The sequence below is a fragment of the Gracilinanus agilis genome, chromosome 5 (assembly GCF_016433145.1).
Source record: "Gracilinanus agilis isolate LMUSP501 chromosome 5, AgileGrace, whole genome shotgun sequence".
Classification (NCBI taxonomy): domain Eukaryota; kingdom Metazoa; phylum Chordata; class Mammalia; order Didelphimorphia; family Didelphidae; genus Gracilinanus; species Gracilinanus agilis.
In genome coordinates this window covers 60,878,233-60,904,554 of record NC_058134.1, presented here as the reverse complement: position 1 = coordinate 60,904,554, position 26,322 = coordinate 60,878,233, and the positions used below count along the sequence as shown (strand labels likewise).

General features: G+C 34.2%; 1 protein-coding gene across 3 annotated transcripts in view; it reads right to left on the bottom strand.

Moving 5' to 3' along the window:
* PLXDC2 (plexin domain containing 2) overlaps positions 1-26,322 on the bottom strand; it is a 490,294-nt gene that overhangs the window by 108,690 nt on the left and 355,282 nt on the right. For all 3 annotated transcript variants that reach the window (XM_044678167.1, XM_044678168.1, XM_044678169.1), the window contains 2 exons: positions 26,070-26,188; positions 2,135-2,234 (listed from right to left, as the gene is read on the bottom strand). In XM_044678167.1, coding sequence (XP_044534102.1) covers positions 2,135-2,234; positions 26,070-26,188 — 219 coding nt within the window. The remainder of the gene's footprint in view (positions 1-2,134; positions 2,235-26,069; positions 26,189-26,322) is intronic.

The window sequence follows — 26,322 nt, the reverse complement described above, 5'->3', positions numbered from 1 at the left end:
ATAAGAAAAAGGATATTCATGTAGAAAAAAATGTCTACATTTTTCATTTTGAAGCAATAATTAATCAAAGTAGCAAAGGAATCCTTAAATAACATTTTGATAAAATGCATCTGAAAATTGCTCCACTGAAAAAGCCTCAAAAAGCTAACTTCATTCCAAAGGCTAATCAATCCTCTTAAAAATAACTAGAATCAAACTAATAATATTTCCACAAGATCTTTGAGGTGCCTTCTTAGAAGACAAAACAAGCTGCAATTGAAATTCTTTCTGTGTCCTAAAGAACCAACAAATAAACTGAAACAACTAGTCTTTCATTTCACTTTTGCTGTAATTGACTGAAGCCATGGTTGATTTAACACCCCGAAAGGCAAGAATGGAGGAACATGCATACTGAAAGGGAAGCTAACATTGGCTCTCCATGGGCTAACATTATTTAACAGCTCTGTCAGGATGCTATTATATTGCCTACACATACTAATATATTCCTACTTTGTTGAAAGGACAATTTAGTTTCTAGAAATTCCGCCTCGATTTAGCAGTCCTCTTGAATAATATTACCTCCCACAAATTGTGAGCTAACAAGGAGAAAACCCTTTGAGGATTCACAACCAGCACCCAACAGAGCTCTGCCTAGTGTATATGTGGAATCCTAAAATACTACAGTAAGGAGTTACAGGAGGTTAGCCACTCTTATGGCTGCAATGATTCTATTGCTTGGGAAACCTCTAAATAATTTCCACTCCATTTACCTGCCGCATTCCGGAGATGACATAATGAGGCAGAATGAGCTTCAGACAGGACCACACAGCCTATGCTTGTGACAAATTATACCTACCATTAAGAAGAAAAAGTCAGGAAAAAAAGATGTGCATGGTTGAAAAGGAAAGTAATGTTTTAATCATGAGCTGTGTTTCATCATTTTCATCTATTGCTCAAATCAAAGGCATCAGAGGAGAAAAGGACCCTAGGAAAACTTTTGAAGACAAGGAGGCTTAATGTGCACTAGCATTTATGGGATGCTATCTTCTGTTATAATATCTAATATACAACATAAATGCACAAAAGGATTCCCATTTGTATGCATGGAACAATATGGACTGTCAAATGGAACTGCTAAACTTTCTTAAGTTGTGCTTTGAGAAGCAGGACCATCACTTTTTTAATAATAGAGAACATTTATTTTCCTGAAATGAGACCTTCTCTGATCTCCCATTTTACACTTTAACTGAAAGATCAATTCAGAAACCCTATATTACCTATCAAGAAAAAACTTGTCTCTAACTGATCATATAAGAACAAACTATCAACCAAATCAACAGGCTTCCCCAATAAACTCCAGTGACTCCTTATTGCTATCAAGAACAAACTCAAAATGTGACATTCCCTCATAAAATAGCCTCCTCTTAACTTTGTAGTCTTCTCATACCTTACAACCTGACACATATTCTTTCATCCACTTACACTAGCCACAGGTTATTCCACAAACCAGACACTTCACTTCATCATCTCGAATTTGGCCACCCTGTCTCCTTGCTTGGGATGCCTTTCCTCCTGTGTTCCAATTACTGATCTCCATGGTTTCCTTTAAGTCCCAACTAAAATCTTGCCTTTTACAGGAAACCCTCCCCAAACCCTCTTAATTCCAGCACCTTCACTGGTTCATAAGGTCCTATTTATCTTGCTAATATCTTGCTTTGCAAATATTTGTATTAGATTTAAGCTTTTTGAAAGTAAGAATTATAGTTTGCCTCTTTTTTATCCTTGATCCTGAGTACAATGCCTGGCATATAGTAGGTGCTTAATAAATGTCCAATTATTGATTGATTGCTCTTCAGGAAGAAAAGAGACAACTTGTCAATCAAGGTAAAATATCCTACGTGGATGACAAATTATATTGCCTTGTCTTCTCTGCTTAATTTCACTTTACCTAAATTATTAGTTCAAGAGAAACAATGAGATGGAAAACCACAGTGGGAGTTATAAACCAAATACAATTACATTTTAATTAACAAGCTGAAATTAGCTAAGTGATTTGTTGTTTAAACAGTTAAAGCAACCTTGAGTTAATCTCTTTTTTCCAAACAACCCCACAGAAGACCCAGACTGTGTTATTACCCCTCTCCAACATACATACTGGGAATCTGTTGGATCCTGTGGACAACTACAAATGCATCAGACAATCCCACTTTGACTGGATGATTGGTTGTACTTATCTGGGTCACCAACACAGGAATCTAAGGGGGGAAAGGAAAAAAAAAAGAAATTCAAATTGATATGTGTTAGTCTTGTACATCCTCCCAAGGGAAAAAAAAAGAAACAACAAAATAACCCAAGAGTAAGCCTTGCTGATTATATCCTTAATAACTGCGTTTCAAATAATTAAGGTACAATGAAAAACTCTAAGGACCAAAGATTCAGAGATAAGAATAAGGAAAAGAAACAATGATTTCTTAGGTGTTTGAATTCCTGTTGAGAAATTACCTGTACCACTATAGGTTGACACCAATTCTAAAACTTATCTTAGAGGATTCCTTATAGTATGTTCTGGAGGAGAGATTTGAATGCAGTTGTTCTTACTCCTAGGTCATCTCTGTTCAACTTTGCTCTACAGTTTGATGCAAATTTTATCTTCTCATAGAAAAAATATACATATATTTGTATATGTTTATATTCATAAGCACATATATGTTTATATGAAAATATTTATACAGAGGACAAATAGACATTTAATTTCAGATTCTGTAATAGAGCTTCAAAGTCTTTATAAGAGGTTCTCAGTATTTATTTTCTTGAAGTACTGAGAAGCAATAAATTCTAGTGGAAAGTGCTCCAGATGTGTAGTCCTTGAGCAAATCACTTAAATTTTTATTCCCAATTTCCTCATCTGTAATTTTCCTTATTTTTCTAACTCACAGAGCTTTTATGAATTAAACACATGGAAACCTCAAAGCATAATATAAATGAGAGCTGTTATCAAAAATGAAATGAAAGCTTCGAAACAGTCTCTTGACCTATACAGAGCTGACCTTTACAGAGTGGAACTTAAAACAACATCTTGTGTTTTACACACATTATCTCATTTAATAACCACAGATGTTTGATTATCATCAAAAACTACAAAAATGAATCAGCAAGAATTAGGACTAACTCATGTTGTGTGGTTGAGGAACAGCACCACATATATGTAGGCACCCAGTAAATGTGTCTGATGATTAATCAAATCAAACAAAATGAATTTTTAGTGTAATTTAGTGTCTTTGTTCTCTGGATTCTAAACATATTCCAATTCTAATTCAAATAAGATAATACAAAGGGAATACATAGAAACCATTTAATCAATAGGAAAGTACTATATTATATGTTAGTATTATTAACTTTTGGGGAGAAAGAGGACAGTTTCCAGCCCTTTGAGTTCTCTGGTGTAGGGAACTCACTATGGAACCTCACCCTGCCAATGCATATCAGAATAGTCTTCATTCTAATTATGCATTTTTGTAATGTATATTCTTAAAGAGTTACCTGAAGTCACAGAGATGTTACATGGTTTAGTGGTGGTCCCACGGGACAGAAATAGCACTCAAGTCTTTCTCATATTAATGTTATTTATTCCTGAACTCAGTATGTATTTATGTCTTTCATTTATTTGTTGTGTCATATTGAATAATGGTTTTAAAGGGTCTATTGAGGCAGAGTTGTCTATTTGGCCCTACATAAAATGATTCCAGACTGTTCTACCTTTTTACTACTTAAACACTTATTTGATAGTTTTTCTATCTCCTTTCTTGTCACTTTTAACTGTCACTTTTCACTGGAAAACTCAATTATCTTGACTCCAAGTGGCTATTCTTTCCCACGACCCCATGCTACCTTTCACAATTATTTATAAAATGAGAGAGTTGAATTACATTTCTTTTAAATTCTCCTCTGCTTTTAAATCTGTGCTCTCCTGTCATCATTCTCATCATTATTTTTTGTTCATCTTGCTATTGTGATTTAGTTATGGAGAAAAATCTCAAGAATGACAAATAATGCCCCTAGTGAACACATATTTATCAGGTGACCTGAAACCTGAAAAATTCTAAAGAATTTGCCTTTCTATTTAGGTAGATTTAATAATCACTTACAAATGGCAGTATTTCCAACAATACATTGAAACACAGCAAGCAAATCCTACACATCAAACTGAAAATTCTTCACCAAAACTCCCACTAAACACATGAAGACAGTTCTCTCAAGGGAATATTTTGTGTTCTACTCTCAATTCCAAATGAAAATACAATGCTTATGTCCTGTAGCATCTAATATCTTTTGAAAAACATATGGAAAATGAGAATATATGAACAAGGGATGCACTTATTGTAGGTAAGGCCAACTGCTGAAATCAAACTGACTCACTTTGGGAGAGTCTCAGTGGGATGTATAATTTCTTATACAAATAAGAGTAGGGATTAGTCTTTCTTCAAAAACTAAAAGGACAGGAGATAAAAAATAAAGGTTCATTGTGAAGAGAAATATCTGTTGGAGGAGTAATCAGATTTCGGGAGAAAAGATTCACAGCAACTGTAAAGAGCAATGTTTTTTTCTTCCCTTGGTTTTCCCATTCAATTATAAAGAAGGTATTTTAATAATATTGATAAATAAGAGGAACCAAACCATGCTTCAAGTATTATTAATAAACAAGGAGAAAAGAACCAGAAACTTTCTCTATAGGTATTTATCTTTTTTTTAAATATATTTTTAAAGTGGATAACCATTTTCTTAAAAAAAAAAACTCAGTTAAGCCAAAATAATTTATTAAATGCATATTATATTTAAATGCCAGTGACATAAAGAAAGGTAAAAACTATTCTTGCCATCAGACAGCCACCATTCCAGTGTGGAAGCCAATGTATAAACAATGAGAGAAATACAAGACATATATAAAGCATGTATTAAGTACTTATTACTATGTGCCCAGTACTATACTAAGTGCTTGGCATATAAATATAAGCAAATGACACAGTCTTGTCCTCAAGGAGCTTACATTATTAAGGGTGAATTTATACATGAAGAGAGCTAGAAATGAAGAGGGTGCATGACACCACTTGTGAAGAAGGTGACCAGAATGTCTGGTTATGGACAACATAGGGCAGGTCTCACTTATGAGATCCCAGAATCAAAGTTTTTTTCCCTAAAGGCAAAAAAAAATTCAAACTCCAAAAGACTATAAGAGAAAGTATTGAAAAATCAATATATTATTAGTCAACATGATCAAGAGAAAGGTGACTGAAAATCAAATTTCAAAAACAAAATAAAGGGAATTCACAACAAATTAAATAAAATTATTTGAAATGATATGCTAAATTACAGATTTACAATATTGAGAATTCAAAGGAAGTGAATGCTTGTGAAAATATAATAATCCCCTAATCAATAAGAAAATAAATCATCTTAAACAACTCAACCTCAGATACAAATTGAGAATTTCATAAATGAACTATCAAAAGTAAGGGAGACAGGGGCAGCTGGGTAGCTCAGTGGAGTGAGAGTCAGGCCTAGAGATGGGAGGTCCTAGGTTCAAACCCGGCCTCAGACACTTCCCAGCTGTGTGACCCTGGGCAAGTCACTTGACCCCCATTGCCAACCCTTACCAATCTTCCACCTATGAGACAATACACCGAAGTACAAGGGTTAAAAAAAAAAAAAGGAAGGGAGACAATGGGCCTGATTTACAAGTGAAATATTTCAAATATTTTTTAAAAATTCTCAAATACAGACATATATGTTCTAATAGAAATATAATTGCAATAATAAGAGCTAAGCAAAGAGAACTATAGAGCCTTATTACTAGAGAATAGTGGCACAAAATTTTATATAATATCCATGAAATGAGACTCCAATAAATATGTCAAAAAATAATTCAGTGAGTTCACAGATGACTGTAGGGATGGTTCAACATTAAGAAAACTTACTTTATTTTACCATATGATAAATAAACCACAAAATAATTTAAACATATTTGAGAAAAAATTTTTTTCCAAAATATGACAATTATAATAAAATCTATAAATATAGGTTCAATTGGATTCTTTATTTTGATCATATTGTATATTATTTTGATTATAATGTACATTTCTAAAATCAAAATATCATAGTTTACAGTTAAAAATTCTAGATGCTGTCCCACTACAAAAATGCATCATGCAAAGACATATATCTTCACTGTTATTTAACAGAAAGCAATAAATATCAATTATAATAATAATAGAGAAAAATAAAACTACAAATGTTTTCAGAGATGAGACAAGTCGTCTATTTTTGTACTTGACAAGATGGCATACTCAGTTGTCAAAAAGACTTGTTTGTGCTTCACTTAAGAAACTTAAGCATAAGCATTATTCATTTGTAATTTCCCAAAGACTATCCAGGCAGCATTCTTCCTTTTATTTAATCCTATTATCCACCTACAGTGAATATCCAAGATGTATATATTGATGGGATGCTGAAATGGGTTGGTCAAGGAAATAAATCTCAAATATTTATGACAAGCATTTTTGTCCCCCTCCCCCTTTTAAAATTTTTCTGTGAAACTATTTTGAGTGAAGACAGTTGTAAATATTACAGGACTTAATGAAAACAGTGCAATGTCTTCTACAACAGAACCATCTGGAGAAACCATCCATAAAGGAACGTTTTTTCAATGTTCTCAGGGTTGCACTCTCCTCTATTAACCTGGGAAGCACCTTTGGCAAATCTCCTCCCTTTATTTTTTATGCCTTGTCTGATATGAATATTCTAACAAAGTCATTTCACCTTGCATTTATGGAAGCATATTGTATTACTTTTATCAACTTTTTGAAGGCAAGACTTTTATGAACACATTAAATATTTTTTGAATTTCTTCAACTTTTTTGTAATTCTTGACAATTTTTTATTTAGCTATGTGACTGAGCAAATGTAACTGATATTATTTTTATTAATGCTATTTATAATAATAATCAAATCAAAGCATTTTTATTAGAGGCAGTTTCCTGTTAAAGACCACTCGCTTTTTCAGAGGACATTTGTTAAAATCCTACCTCTGTCACTACAATGTGACATTTAGAAAGCCATATGACCTCTCTGTTCCTTACTAAAATGAGAGAAATGGACTAAAGGTCCTCTAAGATGCCCTCTGGCTCCAATTCTTTTACCTTATATGTCCTGCTCTGAATTATAATTGGTGCTTTGTATAGAAAGTACTTAGAGTTTTTTTGCATAGGTAAAAGCACAAGGATGTGGGTCTGCAGTTATGTCATTGATCATTCTTTTGAAGTACTAATGACTTTTGAAATTTCTTCCCTAATCATTAAAATTCTTTCCTTATTTTTGAAGATCTCTTAAGAAAAGAACTGTCAATTCTTTCAGAATTATGTCACCCCCCCCCCCAGCACCGACTTCCTCTGTATATATTTAATTTACTCCAGTTGCCATTCCCATCTTTGTGCTCTTCAGTGCCTTTTCTATTTTTTCATTTAGCACAGCAGGGACTCTAGTGTTAGAGTATAAATATAGATGTTACATTGTCACTGATGACGAAAATTATTATAGGAAAGTCAACAGAACTTTCCCAGTTTTTGGTCTGTTTGTTGTCATTTCTCTCATCTGTTTGGGGACACTGATGAAATGCTTGATCTATATTTAATATCTTAGGCTCGAGTAAGCAAGTTCTCACATAAAACTTTCCCAGGGCAATGTTTTCCCCTCTTAAGTGTGCATACTTTCTACTCTCACAGACAATGTGTAGAGTTAAAAATTTCCTGCAGAATTTTAGAGGAATGGTGAAAAGAACTCAACTTTCCTCAAGTGCCAGGATTGAATTACTAGATTTACAGTTTTCTGGGGAAGGAATTGGTCAATTAGAAGGTCATCTAGTGACCATTAAATTGCCCATAGAAACCATTTATCTTTATATAATCTAAAATGCAATAGGGAATCATTTTCATTTCTCCATCTACTTTTTTGAAGTAATTAGACTGGCCCATATGAATAAAATGCAAGCCCCCTCTCATTTCTTTCAGCTGAAACCTTTTTAGAATTAGTTAAGGAAGACAATCTTCCATGAAACCACTTCAAATTCCCTGAGTTTGATATCATCTCTCTCATGTCTTTTTAGAGTTTGGTCTGAATTTCTTTGACCACATCACATCTACCTCTTATAATGTTATTTATGATGACATCAAATCTCCCAAGCACTCTGTTCCTCATGTGCAAAACCCATGTCCTTTCCATCTTTTTTAATAGCCAGTATATATCATTGTGCATTTCATAGGTAGCTAATAAAAAATATTGACTTGACTTGAAGGAGTCTTGTCACACTCAGTTGGTTTATCCTAGGACAAATTTCCCTTACCGGTCCTACCTCTCTTTCTCCCACACACATAGTCTATACAAGCATATATAAATTTAGCTTTAATGTATCAGGCAATGGAAAAATTAAAAAAAAACCCAAACAACAAATCAATTCTTTTCAAGGAGCATGCATTCAATCAGAAAAACTACATATAGAAATATAAATAAAATAAATACAAGGGAATCAAATATAAAGTTGCTGGGAGAGGATTGGGAAGTACCAATAAGGGAAAAGGAGAAAAAATAGAAAGTAGTGCCTGAAGTATATCTTGAAGGATGAGAAGGATTCAATGATCCAGGTGAGGAGGAGGGAGTATATTCCAGTACAAAGATGATGGAGTAGTATATATGTGAATATGTGTGTTTATATATACATGCTCAACAGAGAAAGGGCAAATCTGGCTAGACTACAGAGTATAGGAAGGGGAATAATTATATAATGAGCCTTGAAATATAGGTGGAAGCCTGGTTATAAAAGACTTTGAAACTAAACATACAAGATTATGTTTTTTCCTATAGACACTGAAGCATATGAAGTAGGGAAGTGATATGGTCAGATCTTTAATTAAGGAAATAAGCAGCAGTATGGAGAATGGATTCATATAATGAGAGATAAGAGGCCACTGAAATCCTATATTATGAGAATGATTTACTCTAAAACAAAGATAAACAGGCATCCAAATAATTAATACCAAATGTATGACAGAAAAGTAGTGAGAATATGACCACCATTTAGCACAGGTCCTGCCTTAGGTTAATCTGTAGTACTCAATTCTTGGGTGGATAATTTATTATTTTATTACATTTTAGAATGTATCTATCAATGATATATTTAGGATGACTTCTTTGAACTGAAATAAAATAAGTAATTTTTGAACAATAGCAGAGGTATATTTACCTTGAGAGAAGGGATTAGAAAATCAAGGCAGAGAAATCAGTGAAAGAATGAGGGGAAAATGATAGAGATGAATGATTTTCTCATGAAGCAAATCGGAGATCACAAGAAGATATATTTTCCCTCCTGAGGTGGTGCTTTCTGTAGGAAAATGTTGAATCCTGAAACTCCCAATTCTCCTCTACTGCAAGGTATTAAAAGCTTGTGGCCAGACTCATAAGTAACGAAAGCTTTCTCAGTTTTGTCACCAGTCAACTTTTTCACTTCTAACAACTGCAATGGCAAATGACACTCATTTGTTTCCATTATAGGATCAGTTCTCTATTATGGACTGCACAGAAATTCTGATGTTCAATATTAGTTTCAAAATACAAATTATGAATCAATCTAAAAATAATAATTTAAAACAAAAGCAACAACACTACTCAGATGATATCGACCCACCTAAATTTGGGTGATTTCCATTGATGTTTTATTACTGATTCACACAAACTATGTGGGTTCAAATGTAGACTCTGCCATTTAGTAGCACTGTGGCTTTGGACATATCTATTTTCTCCAGAGAAAGCTGATGATCTCTGAGGGCAAATTTATATATATTTTTCACAATAAAAATGTAAAGAATAAATAAATTTAAAAGATGAAAAAGAAAATAAGTAAGCATAAGTTTTCAACTTAATGACTGGCTTCCTTTTTTTAGTAATGACCTTTGGGCAGAGAGGAGCTCTTTTGGTCAGTCACAAAGGAGAAGAGAGCCTGGTCTCAATTCCAAGACAACTGATGTTCAGTCATTTTTTAGTCATTTATGATTCTTTGTGACCTCATTTGAGGTTTTCTTAGCAAAGATCCTGGAGTTATGTGTCTGTCCTTCTCCAGTTAATTTTATAGATGAGAAAACTGAGGCAAATGTAGTTAAACTAGTTACTCAGTCACACAATTAGTAATTGCCTGAGGCCAAGATTTTAACTCAGATGAGTCTTATTGATTCCTAGATCTGTACTATATCAACTGTACTACTTACTGTTCAAGAGAAATATTAATGTTTGCAGCTGCAGAGGGGGCCTTCATGGATAAAGACTAGAATACAAAGATAGAAGTTACCACACCTCTCCCAAGTTAATACCACTTGGAAAGCTCCAAAAATTTTCCAGATGCTCTAAATAGGCTCTGAAGACATCAATGTAAAAAAGCCTGAAATTTTGAACAGTGTCTCCTCACCATCAGATGAGCAGAGCCCAATACTTTAACATAAATTTCAAAGTGAAAAAAAGTTGGGAAAATGAACAAACAGAAAAAGAAAGAATGTGATAATAATACAAAGCTGTTATGGTGGCAGGAAAGATCAAGACACAAACTGAGAAGATAACAAAGACATGAAAGTATCTATAAGTAAAGCTTGGAAGAAAAATGCTATGCATTTATTTGGAATTGGTTAAAGCAGGGGTCGGCAACCTTTTTGGCCGTGAGAGCCATAAACGCCACATTTTTTAAAATGTAATTTCATGAGAGCCGTACAGTGCTCACAATGCGCGCTCCTGTAAAAGCGCCTGAAAAACAATTGACTTTATGGCTCCTGCAAAAAGAGCCAGATATGGCTCGAGAGCCATACGTTGCCGACCCCTGGGTTAAAGGAAATAAGAATTTATTTTCATACTCAGCTCGGCATAAAACTTTATCTTTCTCAAAAGGGAAATAGAGAGAAAAGAGATAAGAAGAGGAATGATGATAAAAGGGAAGGAAGACAGTAACAAATATTTTCAGAAGGACAAGACATATTTAGAAAAAGATGAACAAATATATAACATATATATAATATGACAGATACATAACAGCTCATTTTACAAATGAGGAAACTGAGGAAAACAAGGATAAGTGACCTTCCCAGGATCTGTGAGATTAAAAATTAATATCCAAATACTCCAAGTATTTTATTTAATAAGATTTATCAATAATAACTAAAACAAAAAGCCTGAGTAAAATCCAGCTTTCCCAGTCTCATAAGCAGGGGGAAAAGAGGGTGAGAGGTGGATTTATAGAAAATTATGAACATTACATAAGGTTGCAAACCTGGAGGAAGGGAAAAGGATTCTGGGTAATGTAGTTCAGGGGTTCAAGATTTTCTAATTACACAGTCATTCAGCTATTTAGTGTCTGAAGTCAAATTTGAATTCTGGGAGATGAGGTTTCCTGACCCCAAGCATACTACTTTATATATTGTACCACATAACTGTCTTATCTATGTGTGCTTTCATCTAGTAAAGCGATTTGGTAATGGATCAGGGCAATGGTATGCTAAGCTTAACTTGAAAGTGTTTGGATCCTACTCTTTGTCCTGAAAATGATAAACTTGAACTGAACAAATTACATCTATCTCCTTAAAAAGGGGATTCTCATTTCCATTATTATTTTATGTGAAATTGGACAAGACTGTTGAAGTAATTGGGAGGGAAATTTTCTTCATTCTCCCTAAGAAACTTGAGTCATTTTTACTTTCCTCATCTGAGGCCAAGATCTATAAAAAATAAGAGACCTTACTTTTCCACATCTGGATATCACCCAAGTTTTAAATGAAGATATATATCCTGCCTAGAGCCTGAATTCAATAGGAAATGTCTGTTCTTCCTCTAGCATCTTTTCTTATCACTTCCTCCCTCATTCATCAAACTCTTGCCATGATAACTTGCAAGATGAAAAAGTTTCAAGACAACTTTAATAGTAACTTCAGCTAAGATTTAGTGAAGTGATGAGACCCTTCCTCTCAACCTTTTCATGAAGGATCCCCGATCCAGAAAGAAGAAATAGGTAGAGAAGAGCAATTGAAAATTATTCTCTATGATACAAAAAATTGAAAATTATTCTCTATGATACAAAAAACAAAAAAGTATATCTATGTATATACATATATATGTAAACATAAATATACCTATGGCTAAGTATAAGAGATATAGCAACTTTGACTTAAAAATTAACATGAGGAAAAATTAAAATATATTTTTTCACATACACATATGAGTTTATAGCCTAGTGGTAAGAAGGAAATTGAAGATGCCTGAGGAAAGAGAAATTACAGAGAAAATATTAACAGTATGAAATCCTCCTCTAAGGCTGAAGGGGCAGAGCAGTGGTTTCCAAACTTTTTTGGCCTACCACCCCCTTTCCAGAAAAAAAAAAATATTACTTAGAGCCCCTGGAAATTAATTTTTTTTAAATTTTAATAGCAATTAAAAGGAAAGATAAATGCACCTTGGCCATCAACGCTCCCCTGGATTGCTGCAGCACCCAGCAGGGGGTGGTGGTGCCCACTTTGGGAATCACTGGGATAGAGGGAAAGATGTGTGAGAATATGGGAAATCTGAAGTGCAGGAGTAGAAGTAGTTTTAAAGAACTCTTCTAGGATGACTTTAATCTTAAATAAAAAGGATATATTTGGAGGTGAAAGGGAAAGGGGGAAAAGTCAAGGTTTCAAGTAAGGAAGACTAAAATTTGCAGCAATCTGTGAAGAATGAAGATGAGTTAATGAAAGATGCTCAATGGTATCCTTATACGGATAACAAATTTGGAGAGGGGAAAAGCAATATGGTATCTATTATTATTTTCAGCAAAATAAGTACTTTAAAAGAAGTAGGTCACAAAATTTACCTAAGATTGAGGACTGAGAGGCAAGAATTTTCAAATACTCAGAATGAAAGAGATTCAAAGGAGGAATGAAAGTGCTTTATTGCAGGGGTCAAGACTGTGGAGAAATAAGAGTATAACAAAGTTATCAGTATATCTTTATAATAGTGAAGAAATGAAGAGCCAAGTAGGCATTGGGCCATTAAGGCAATGATAGAGGCAGAAGAATACAACATTTACTTCAGTGAATAAAATGGCAAGAGGTCAGGATTTTATTGTTGAAGCAGTTTTTGAATGGCAGTAAAATACAGGATGCAAACACTTCTATTAAGAAAAATGTGTTTATGTGTCTATGTGTAAATCAAGGAAGTAAAAAGTCAGGATGGGGGATGTGGCAAAGTAGAAAAAATATTTGAAATAGATTCTGATGATCTGGGTTTAATTTTCAGCTCTGTCATTTATTTTCTTGTGATTTGGGGCCATTCGGCCAATCTGGGTTTTGTTTTCTTCATTGTTAAATGAGGGCATTGGACTAACTGGTCTATAAAGTGTGTTGCATCTCTAAATGCATGTGTGTGTGACATAAAGATATATTGATATATGGATGAATATGTACATCCGTGTGTGTATGTGTGTGTGTATACAGACTGATAAAATTTGGACAACATCTAAATCTTTAGATAGGTAGGTAGAGAGATATCATATCTCTCTATATAGTCATATGTACAGATGGATATGCTATATGGATATAATAATGATATATCTAGATATGAATATATACAATTATCTTTTATCTATTTATGTGAATATATCTACCTATTTATCTGTGTCTACCTATAAATTAATAAATTTTCTAAATGTCCTTTGAAAAATGAGTATATGTCCATATATACAAAGCCTCTACTAAATGCTTACTTTGTCTGGTGCTGAGTAAACAGTGGAGTACCAGCTGGGGAAGTCTAGTCTGAGGCAGGGACAGCACTGAGGATTAACCAGTTTGACCCAACCTAGCACTGAATCAAATCAGGTAGTTGTTGATTGAACACCTATGACACATCCCAAAGTGATGAGAACACATTGAAGGGAGATAAGGACTCCTAAAGGCAATGATCTATAACAACTACTTTAAGGAGTTCCCTCTGCTAGGGTCCAAGATCTATATAGTGAAGATCATGCTCCAAGTTTGGGAAGTAGTAGTCACTATACTTTCTCAGTAAATATCCCGTTGTAAAGGGGGAAAAATAGTTCTTCCAAGTTGGGCACATTTTAAGTATCACCTGAGTGCACTTTACAACCATAATGAGTATCATTAAACACAGAGGCTCATCTTCCTGCGATTTCTAATGCACTACATCTTTTATTGGCTACAATAAGATTCTGAGGTCACATATTAACGGTGAGGAAGAAGGTTATAGTCTCCATTTGTTCTAAGACTACCTACATCGATGAAATAACAGATCTTCACTCCTATTGAAGACTTTTCTTTCTAATCTATTGAAGTTACACTTTGAAGAGGATACTAAGCCCTCTTTAGCTTTCTAATTGCAACCCTCTTTGTGAGAATTATGTTTGCTTTCTAAGATATTCTGAGGCTTGCAGATGTTTGGCTTTTTAAATATTTTCTGGATGATTACATGAAATCAAAGGGTCAATACAATCTCAGTGAAGAGAGTCATCAAGTCAATGAAACTTTAACGAAATATTTGATTCAATTAAAGGTACCATAGATAGTTAAAGATACTTGGCAAAGATCATTTGTTAATTATGTGTTCTTTGACTGAAACTATAAATGTTACACTAAGGAATATTAGGCTTAAGTACCAAATAGCAGAATAGATTAAAAAGCAATTTCCTTTAACAAATCATAGCATTTTTGCGATATAACCTTCTTGAAAATTTACCAATGAGAGAGATGGTATTCATTACCTGGAAAAGTAAAGAATAAATCTTTTCAAAGAAAAGAAGTCAATAACCTTTTTCTACTACTTCCCTCTGTAACAGAGTAATATCATGCAATTTTTCTGTATCTTTCTCATTTGCTCTGCTTCTTCCCTCCAAAGAGGTTCTGAATCATAAAAGGAAGAGAGACTACTGATTACAGTAAGAAATAATTCTCCCTTCTAGAGAAAATGAGAATTCTTTAGGAGAGAGAGTAGAGATTATATTTAGTGTGCTATTGAAGTTCTATTAGAATATTTAAAGTTGGGGCAGCTGGATAGTTCAGTGGATTGAGAGCTAGGCCTACAGATAGGAGGTCCTAGGATATCTAGCCTCAGACACTTCCCAGCTGTGTGACCCTGGGCAAGTCACTTAACCCTCATTGCCTAGCCCTTACCACTCTTCTGCCTTGGAGCCAATACACAGTATTGACTTCAAGACAGAAAGTAAGGGCTTTAAAAAGAATATTTAAAGTTTAAAGAAACAAATGGTAATTCCAAATAAAAAGTAGTTTTCAGAGGATGATGAACTCGAGAGCAGTAGTGTTCTACATTGTCGCAAATCCCATTATTGTACACTAACTTTGTTTTAGAATAAACATGATTCTAGAAATATGTAATCCTTTATCTTGACCACAATGGGTTAAGATCATGTTAGGATCTACCTTCCAGAATCATAGCAATTTCAAAGAATCATAGAAAGTATAAGAAAACATATCTAATTCAACCCCTCACACACACACATTTTACAGATGAATTCAAGAGATTAAATGATTTATCCAAGGTCACACAAATTTAGTAAGTAGTCTAAGTTGAGAAAGTAGCTTCCTCAGATCGTCAAATGCCATTTTATTTGCATTTTAAAATAATATTATTGTCCCGAAATGAATATTGAGAGCAGCAACATCCAGTCTTTCTTCTCAGACTTTATAATGTAGACATGAAAATGTAGACATTTTCATACACATGAAACTCTCTAGGATCCCTGAGTTCAGAATCTATCTTTTTCTTTCCCTTCTTTTTTATCTGCAGCAGTTATCACAGTGCCTGACATGGAGAATTGCTTAATAAATGTTTATGGTTTGATTGGATTAGGTGCAGGTAGCCTCTAGGGTTCACTGCATAAAGACTCTTAAGGAACCTGGCTGTTAGGGCAGATACGTTTGCCAAAAGGATCTGCTTGACTGGTTTCAGTGAACTAAAGATAAATGTGGACTACAGAGACCATATATAGTATGTAGAAATGTGTCTACGGTTCACTGTTCAGGTAGTATATATCTTACAGCCACGACTGGCTACTTCGTTACAGTAGTTATGGCAATAAAGTTTCACTTGAAGCAAGACAAATATAGAGACTGGAAGCATAATTCCCTAAGTAGTCATCTTTACCCCTTTGACATTAAATACTTTGTACTCCTTCAGCCTTTCTTGAATATGTACACCACAATTTCTCTTTTTGTTCCTCATCCATTTCCAATTCCCTTTTGCTCCTCTCAAAATCAGATTCCTACAAGCACTTATTAATCACTCACTGCTTGTAGAACTAAGATGCATACTCTGTCCTCATGGAGCTGACATTCTATTGAGGGAGGCAGTTAATCATTTGTTCACCAAAAATGTTATGTGCTTACTGTGTCCCAGGCACTGAGCTAAAGGGTGGGCATATCAAGAAAGGCACAAACATAGACCCTGCCTTCAAAGAACTCATAGGTGAATGAGAGACAAGTTGCAAATAGGGAAGGATAAACTATTTCTAATCCACAGAGGGAAGAAAATAGGATTAAGAGGGACTGGGAAAGGCTTCCTATAGAGGGTGAGATAGAGTCAGGGTTATGATATCCACAGGAAACTATAATACAAAATGATATATGATAACGGCCTCAGACAGACACAAGTTAAGAACCACATGAAGACCTAAGGGGGGATGCTCTTTACTAACTCAGGACATTAAGGAAGGCTTCAAAAAGGAAGTGGTGTTTGATTTGGCTTTAAAATATGGTGGGGATTCAAAATAAAGGACTAAGAAAATATTCTAGGCATAGAGAACATCAGAAACTATAGATTCTGTAGAACAATTGGAATATTGATGAGATAGTAAATTGTGGTCTAACTAAAGCACTCAATATGATATGTGGCAAGGCTGGTGTTCAAACTAACATTGGATGGCACCAGCCTTGTAGTGGGTCTCAAACACAATATTTAGGACGTTGGAGTGGTTTCTTTTTAGTTATTTCAATATTTTCTTCCTTCTTCTCCTTTGATCCTTCCATATAACCAAGGTCATCAAACTCTGGACTGCTTGTTTTTATCTAAATGCACGGTGTCTTTGCTAGGCAGCTTCCTTGAGACGGCATGGCAACTGTTCACATTTGTTAGTCCTATACTGCTTTCTCCTTTCCCTAAAAGTCAGTTTATCATATTGGAAAGGAGTCCTTAAATTCAGGAAAACAGCTTCAAGACCTGCCTGCCCCTGGCAAAAATGTAAGCCCCTTCATCTTTCAGTGCTGTCCTTTAAGAAACAACTATTTTAGATGATAAATCAATAAGTGCTGCTAATTTGCAATGGTAGAGGGAAATTCTCTCCACTAATGAGATCACGGTATCTAGAACAATAGCTGACAAAGACAACATCCCTCTATCTTTGGGTTATTCCTCCTTTGATTTGAGAGAATATTCACATTTCCTAACGCTAGCATTCCTCTTTAAAATGACCAGACAAGAGAGAAAATGGCTTATGTTTAAAGAGTGCTTTTCATTTATAGTGTTGTGAATATGACCTACCTAGAGCACCAAAAGAAAAAAAATGTTTTTCCTTAATTTTATTTGAAAGGGTTAGTCTTATGATGAATTCCAAGGTATGAACACTTCCTTCATTGACAAATCCTCAAACCCCGTGCAGATGATTTTAGAGAATAGTCTATAACTGCATTGATCATGTGTATCAGAGGCAAGAAATGAACTCAGTTCTCCTTTATTATAAAGAAGAACTTTTATCCATTATGGAATACTTGAACATTATGGATCTTCCAGAGCAATTATCTGTGGCTCACATTTTATTTCCTCCATGATTTTTTCTCTAGTGTAAGCAATATGTGTCTTGTTTGACACCACAATGAACACAGAAATGTGTATTTTATGACAATATATGTACAACCTATATTACCTGCCTTTTGAAGGAAGGGAATCTAATAGGAAGCAGGGAGAGAACATTGATTGCAAAATGTCAGATAATGAGTTTTATAAATTATCAACATGTAATCTGAAAAATAAAAATAATCTGTGACTCAGAGAGTATGATCTACCTATTTAAGGCGTTATAAGCTTTGTAGTTAACTGGCCAGGAATTTGAAACTAGATCTCATAATAAAATCTATATTGTCCCAATACTGTCCCCCATTATATTCAAATAAAAGTTCCCTGCATTTGGATGAGACCATTACAGATAACTTATTTTTTCCCTAAGATAATGTTCAATCATTAATCTTCAATCTTTGAAGTACCTTGTAAATAAGAGTAACTAACACAACAAATAAACATAGTGGATATAATAAACATAGTGGAAAATACATATGGAGAATGAACAGGCAAGCCTAAGTATTCTCTGAAGCTTCAATTTAGATCAGTTGTCCAAGACTAATTTGCTGTTCTCTACCTAATGTAACAAGTCAGCACAGCAGTTGCTGGCAAAGCTTCATGTACTCTAAGGAAGACAGGATGGAAAGAACAATGCCAGTAGTTACTGGGGGAAACCCCTGATTTTCCTATCTAGACAATCCCAGTAGGGTAGCATTTTGCATATCATAATTAAAGGAAGTAGGTGGAAACTGTTATCCAGTAATGGATTATGAGAAAATCAGTGTCATTGTGAGTCATTTGGCATACAAAATGGTAAAAAAAAAATATTGAAATAAATCACATAAAGACAAGAGAAAACTAAATTTGCATCAACAAAGCAACAAAGCAAACCTAATTGTTGATCTGTAATTTCGTCTGGATTTTGTTTAATTCCAAAATTCAATACTTACTCATTAGCAATGTTAATAGTAAGTTTCATTATATTTACAACCCATCTGAAAAGTTGATGTTTCTCTAATGCAAATCACCTTTCTCTTAATAATCTTTTGATTTGGAAGAACTTCTATTTTAAGTGGCTAGAAAAAGAAATACTTCCTTCACAATGGCCCTCTAAAAGATGGAACAAGTAGGATCATTACCCCCATTTTATATTTAAAGAAGCTGAGGCTCAAAGCCAATATCTTGCCCAGGATCTTATACAATTTATGTCAGACTTCTCTACTAACAGCAACGCAATGATCCAGGACAGTTCTGAGGGACTTATGAGAAAGAACGCTATCCGCAGCCAGAAAAAGAACTGTGAGAGCAGAAACACAAAAGAAAAACTACTACTTGATCACATGGGTGGATGGGGATATGATTGGGGATGTAGACTCTAAGAGTTCACTCTAGTACAAATATCAATAATATGGAAATAAGTCTTAATCAATGTAATAATACATGTAAAACCCAGTGGAATTGTGTGTTGGCTAAGGGAAGGGGATGGGAGGAGGGCAGGGAAAGAACATGAATCATGGAGCCATGGAAAAATATCCTAAACAAATTAATTAAATAAATAAAATTTAAAAAAATCATGTCAGAGTTGAGATTTTGATGTGGATCTTCTGATACTAAAATTATCACTCTACCTATTGCATTAAACTATTGTTTTTTTTCTTTCATTATGTGCTTCCTATGTTCCATGCATTGGGCTAGGAATCAGAAATAAAATTATTGAAAAAAATATGGCTTTGTGAACATGAGCTCATTTTGCAAAACAACCTAGTGCTCAGAGAAAATGGTGTGAGAGATTTGAAGAAAGAAGTAGCTCTTTTCTGGCTATGGCCATCAAAGAAAATTTCATCAAGGAAGGTGTCCCTTAATGGTTCTTGAAGGAAGGAAAGGTCCTAACAGGAGGAATCATTAGGGATTACAAGCCAATTGGATCATAGCTTTTGAACTAGAAGGGGCTTCACAGGCTATCAAGTCCAAACTCCTCCTCAGATATGAAAACTGAGGAATATAATGAGTTTCAATGACTTTCCCAGTGTCATGTAGCTTGTAAGTATCTATGTAGGGATATTGAATCCACACCGATAATAGATTGGATTCCAACATCGTCAGAGGCAAGAATAAGAAAGACAGTATAAGAGAATAGGAATACTCATATTTTTCTACAACATAAAGAATATGGAAGAGATTAGTATGAAATAGCTCAGAATGTCAGAATAGAGCCAGCTGGCAGGAGGTAGGAATTTACATTTTACCCCTTGACATTGAGAAATGAAAACTCCTTCATTCCAGAAATAAATATCACACATATTTTGCTACTATGAGGCTGAATAGATGCCTTTTTTATAATAGGTTTCTACCTCATAATTCTTAAGTGTATAGTACTGCATTATAGATCACTGCATCTGTGAAAGGAAAGGGAGTAAATGTACTCGTGACAGTATTTTCACTTTGTCTGATTAGCTCTATCTGAAAACACTAGCAACTCCCTGTTTCTTCCTCAATTTTCTCCCTCAATTCCTACTAGTGAGAAAAGTGAAGAAAGACATTTATGTAGGGCATCAACTCTCCTCCCAGGGCTAGAGCAACTATTGTACTGACTCAGTGAAGGCAAATAGTAAACAAAGAACCAATGGACTTGGGGTCAAACTCCATGAATACTAGTCCTGATTATGACTTTAGTTAATATTAGGTTCAAAAAACTTCTGCAACTCTTTATTTAATAAGTAAAATGAAACTAATAATACATTCTATCATCAATATGAATTATAGAACATTTAAATTTGAAGTAATAAGAGGTCATTCAATTTAACCTTTACTATCCCTCTCAAAAAGATAATATTTTCTCTCAAGTCCTATTCTTTAAATATTTGAAGCAAGACTTCATCCTACATTATATTTACCATGTAACCATCCAGTCTGTGTTTGAATTCCAAGGCTGAAAAACTCCTGCTTCTCAAGGAAGCCAATTCCATTTGGGGATAATGCAAAAATTAACAAGTTCCTTTTAAGCAGCTGCAACTAGACTCCCTCTTGGTTTCTTTCTACACTCTGAAGGTAAATAGAATTCCTCCAAATCCCTCTATCACATGACAGATCTTCATGTAATTGAAGAGGCTATCTTGTCTTGTCTTGGAATTTCTTTTTTTCAATTTAAGCATCCCTAATGTCTACCACAATTTCTCAAAGGACTTGCTTTTAACATGTCTTACCATCCTGCTTCTCTGCTTCTTGATACACTTAGGAATATCCCTCTCAAATGGAACATCTACAATGGAACATTGCACACTATAAGTGGTCTGACCAGACCCTAAACATAATAGCTGTGTTATTAACAATGACACACCCAGAAATGATGGGGCACTCCTATAAACTATTAACTCAACTTGAGTCTACTAAAAGACCAAGTAATTTTTTTTCAAATGTGAATTAAAATATAGCCTAAACTCCTCTCTTGTATTGCTGTCTATTAACATTTATCCTGTTAAATTTAACTCATCATTCTAGCCCAGTGATGGCAAACCTTTTAGAGACTGAGTGTCCCAACCACAACCCTCATGCTTCACGTGAGTCCCCTAGCTTAGAGGGGAGGGAGGAAGTACACCCATTGGGCTGCTAGGAAGAGGGGTGGGTGATGAGAGAAATGTCCTCAGACATGCATGGAGAGAAAAGAAGGGAGGATCTCCCCTGGCACACAAGCCATCAGTTTGCCAACACAGTTCTAGCCTGTCCATAATAGATGCAAGGAAGACATTCTGCTACAAGAAATATTTTGATTTTGTATTCTACCCTACCAAATCAGATATTCTCTTAAATTCAACAACAAACAAGGATATTTTATACTCTCTGGGTCTATCTTTTAAATCCAAACTAAAGGTCCACATCATTCAAAAAGTTTGCCATTTATCCTCTCAGTAAACTCTTTGCCCTAGGACCTAAAGAAGCACTTTGCTTCTCATTTACTCTGTCAGATTTATTGGTGCCCCTTTCCCTTTCCTTGGATTTTGTTGAATTCACAAATTTGATAAACAATGTATTATATGTCTTTATCAAAGTCACCAAGAGGCACATTGGGTTTCTATGGCTTAACACTAAAGAATTTCTTCCAGATAAACACCACTACTCTTGGCCTCTATTCATTTGAATTTTGTTTGCTTGTTTTTTATTGCTAGAGGGCATCATATTAATTTCAAATGTCTTATTACATGTGAAAATAGATGCAGGTAAAGTTCTTCAAGTATTTAGGTCACTATATGAGGTGATTGGGAGATGGACAAGGGAAGAAATAGTAAAACATCATCTGGATAGTCTCAGCAGGCATGCTAGTCATGAAAATTACAGATTTGCCTAATCATTGTATCTTCCAGTTCAACCATCTTTATCTTGTACACAGGTTATAATGAAAGACTTTGTCAAATTTTTTGCTGAAACTATCTTGGGCAATGCAGTTTTCTAGTAATTAGCAGGTTAATGTAATAAGTTGGTTTTTAAAAATCTTGTTAGGCTTCCACAACATTTTTCATAAATGTATTCATGCTCCAAATAATCAAGTTTGTGGTAATAATTCTATCTGGAAGTTAAGTGCAAAGTAGAAAATGTGTCTATATTATCTGTACCTTGGGACCACACCTCTCCCTTTCTCTACCACATGTAGAGCAATAATGATGCCTATATATCCAGAATAATGGAACTCTCCAAGTAGCTATAGTTCCAGAGGTAACCTTGTCTTCTCTTCCCAAAAATATATGTAAAATTTTCAAACAGAAGGAAATCATTAACCCTTAGTAATAGCAACACATAGATCAATTAAAGATGAAATGATTTTCTTGTTCAAAGTGAGATAAGCCATATAAGATGAAAGGCATCATCATATTACTTCTGCAGGGAATCTGAGGGCAAAGAAGAGATGTACAGTAAGACAAGAGAGACTCAAAAAAATCAAGAAAATATTCTCTCTGTACATCTACTTAATACCGTGTGACACAAAACAGGAAAACCACAATGGAAAATTGCTTTTGATAAAAGCAGACTAGCATTTTACTTGGAAAATGCCAAACCCACAACAAAGAGGAAAAAGACATACTAAACTATTAATCTGCCATGGGAGAAACTTATTGGGAAAAGAATAAATAAAGATGACAGCATTTTGATAACAGAAACCACAGGAAGACCACAGTTAAAGTATGAAGCTATATTTTGACAAAAGCTTGAAGTTATGATATTTTAAAACTCCAGACCATGTTGACTCTGGATCTGGATATCAAGAACCTTACCACTTAAGCTAAAAACCAAAGGAAAAAACAGTCCCATTCTTTCCAAAATGATCATTGTCAGTCTTTAATCTCTGTATGAAACATACTAGATTCTTTACAAAAGCTATAAGTGGATGGATTCACATTCCTGATATTCCATTTCAATTCTAGATTTATTTTTGTAGGCAATGTGATTTTATTGGCAATTTTTATTCAGAACTTCTAGTGTCAAAACTGCCTCAACTGATACAGATCAGCAACTCTTTTGTAACTACAGGTCTTTGTTGGTTGCCTGAGGCACTGAAAGGTTAGGTAACTTGTATATGGTCAGGAAGATAATGTAAAAAGCAGGACTTGCTTTTTTCCTGTTGCCTCTTAAGTAGATAGTCTTTCTACACTGTAAACACTTCCTCTCATTCCATATGGGAAAGAGAAAGAAGGAAAGGACTAAGCATTACGTTAACTACCTACTCTATGCTGGGCACTACATTAAGCATTTTAAAAATATAATATCATATGTTCCTCTTTAACTTTTTGAGTAGAGGCTATCATTATCTCCATTTTACATTTGATGTAACTGAGACAAACAGAGGTTAAGTGACTTGGTCAAGGGTTATATAGCTAGTAAGAGTCTTATGTTGGATTTGAACTTCTTAACTCTGGTATACACTGTGCCACTTAGCTAGCTATAATAACCCTCAGGATAATTATAGGTTTAGATGAAGACTACATAGAAATAATAATTCCTCTATGAAATAAGGAATGACAGGATACAGAACTTAGAACTAGTAATAACCCCTAATTGATCATGTTCAGACCCCCTATTTTACAGATGAGAAATCCAAGGCATAGACAAGTAGCCTTCCTCAGGACACAGCTATTAAAAATCTGGGATGAGCTTTGAACTCAGGTCTCTTCAACTAAGAGAACAAGTTCTTACCATTGTACCACTCCCCAACTTGCTGGATAAATAATGCAATATATGTATATGTATGTATGCATACATATATATATGTATATATATAAAAGTCACACAATATTTTTCTGTAGAAATCACACAGTCTTACATTTTACATTTCAAACAGAAGAAATGGCTCCTTCAATTATGAATCTCTCCAAAATTAATAATTTCTCAGCTTTAAGTATAGATTTCTCTTCTTTTATCAACTACATGCAGTCTATCAAATTTGGTTTCTAATTAAATTTTATTTTCTCACTAGTAGAATAGAAACGCAGAACAGGCTTAGAGGAAGTCACTTACAGCATATACCAAAAATGATGACTGATCTCCTAAGAAATTTAAGTGGCATAGGATTTCCTCTAAGTTCCTATAAAGCATTCTATTTTGGATAGTTTCCAATTGCTAGGAAGTCTTTCTTTAAATAGAACTAACATTTACCTATCAATAATTTCCAGCTACTTGTCAAAGTTCTATTACCCAAGGCCAAGTATAACGATTCTCCCAAATAGCAGTCTTTTCATTATGAAACTAGCCTCATAAATGATTATTTGGCAGATTATATTGACAATTTTTGGCAAAGAAAAAATTTGGAAAGCTTTGACTACAGCATGATGATATTAACAGTTATTCTACATTAGTAATACTCCTACATCTGAGTTTTACAGTCCTGGGATTTGATCCCCTTTTAATATTATTTACAATTCCAAATGGAGATCATTGAACTAATGTCTCAAAATGTCAATAGTTTCATAAGGTCAAAGCTTACGTTACTGAAAAGACTGAGCTTTTACTTTTGTTCCTTTTGAAAATTATAAAAATATATTTACATATACATTATATGTATATATTTGTATATGTATATATATGTAAATATGCAAATGCATGCTATATACATATATAAACTGGAAAACATACATATTTATGTGTATTATATCATATATATACACACTAGCTTATAGTTACATTATTTAATACTCTAAGCTTACATAGGACTTTCATACACTACATATCACTGTTTTGACTTTCATAAGAACCCTATGAAACAAGTAATAAAATAATCAATACCATTTTCCCCATAAAAACATTGAGCTGGAAAAATACTTATGTGAATGCCTTTGGGTCACAAGGCTAATAATATGAGGAGCAGGACTGAAACTGAGATCATCTGACTCTAAGTTTTTGGTCATTTCCATAGGATAAAAGATAGTCAATTATTTATGTAGTTTTTTATTACATGATGAAGCAAGTCTCACACATTACTGTGAAAGATGATGAACAGTATTTTTTCCCACCATATCACACTGGCTCTTTTATTACCTTTTCCTAGGATAGAGAGATCCATACATATACATTTTGATGTCCAATTTCTTTCTAAAGTTTAATTAGTTCAACTTAAATTTTCCAACTAACATTGCTATGAAGTTCTCTACTTATGCTTATGACAAAACCTCTGGTCATGTTTCCTCTTTTCTTTTGTTCTTTGCAATATAGAATTTCACAAGAATTCTTAGGACCTAAAACCTGACTTGTATTAAGTAACAAAAATAAGAAGGCAAAAAAAGTATTTCTTTGTTATAAATTTCAAGTGAGTATATGGATAAGGCCAGGTTAGCAAATCATTTTCTTCTACAGAAATCTAGTGAAACACTGAGAGCAAGAATTTAATCATTGGAAGTCAATTAAATTCATGGGCTATGAATAAAAAGCAAATAGGTGGCTTTTATATCTTACATTCTGTGGTTATCAAATAGAAAAGAAGTATTTTATTTTTCAGCATAACACAGGAAAGAAATAAAAAGCACAAATTGTATTAAGTGCAAGAATAATTTAATTTTATGTACTTTAAAGAATGGAAAAGAGCTAAAAGAAAGACAGGAAAAAGAGTTCTGAGACAGAATTAAAATGTTTTCATTGCGCGCGTGTGTGTGTGTGTGTGTGTACGGGGATAAGCAAAATGATTTTTTTTCACTTACTTCTTTGTATCCGAAGATTATCCGTCCATCATTGAGGAGGGTAGCCTGGAAAGTGAAACTGCCTAGGTTGTAATTATCCTGGAGATGTACGTGGTCCCACTGGACAACAAGTGCTGTACCTACAAACCCCAATGGAAAAAGAAGCAATGATGTAAGAATAGTATATTGACCAAAGATCTAGGAAGAATTTATTCATTTTCAAGGAAATACTTCTGCATCAAGCCTAGTAATTTTTTCTGTTGGATTTTATATA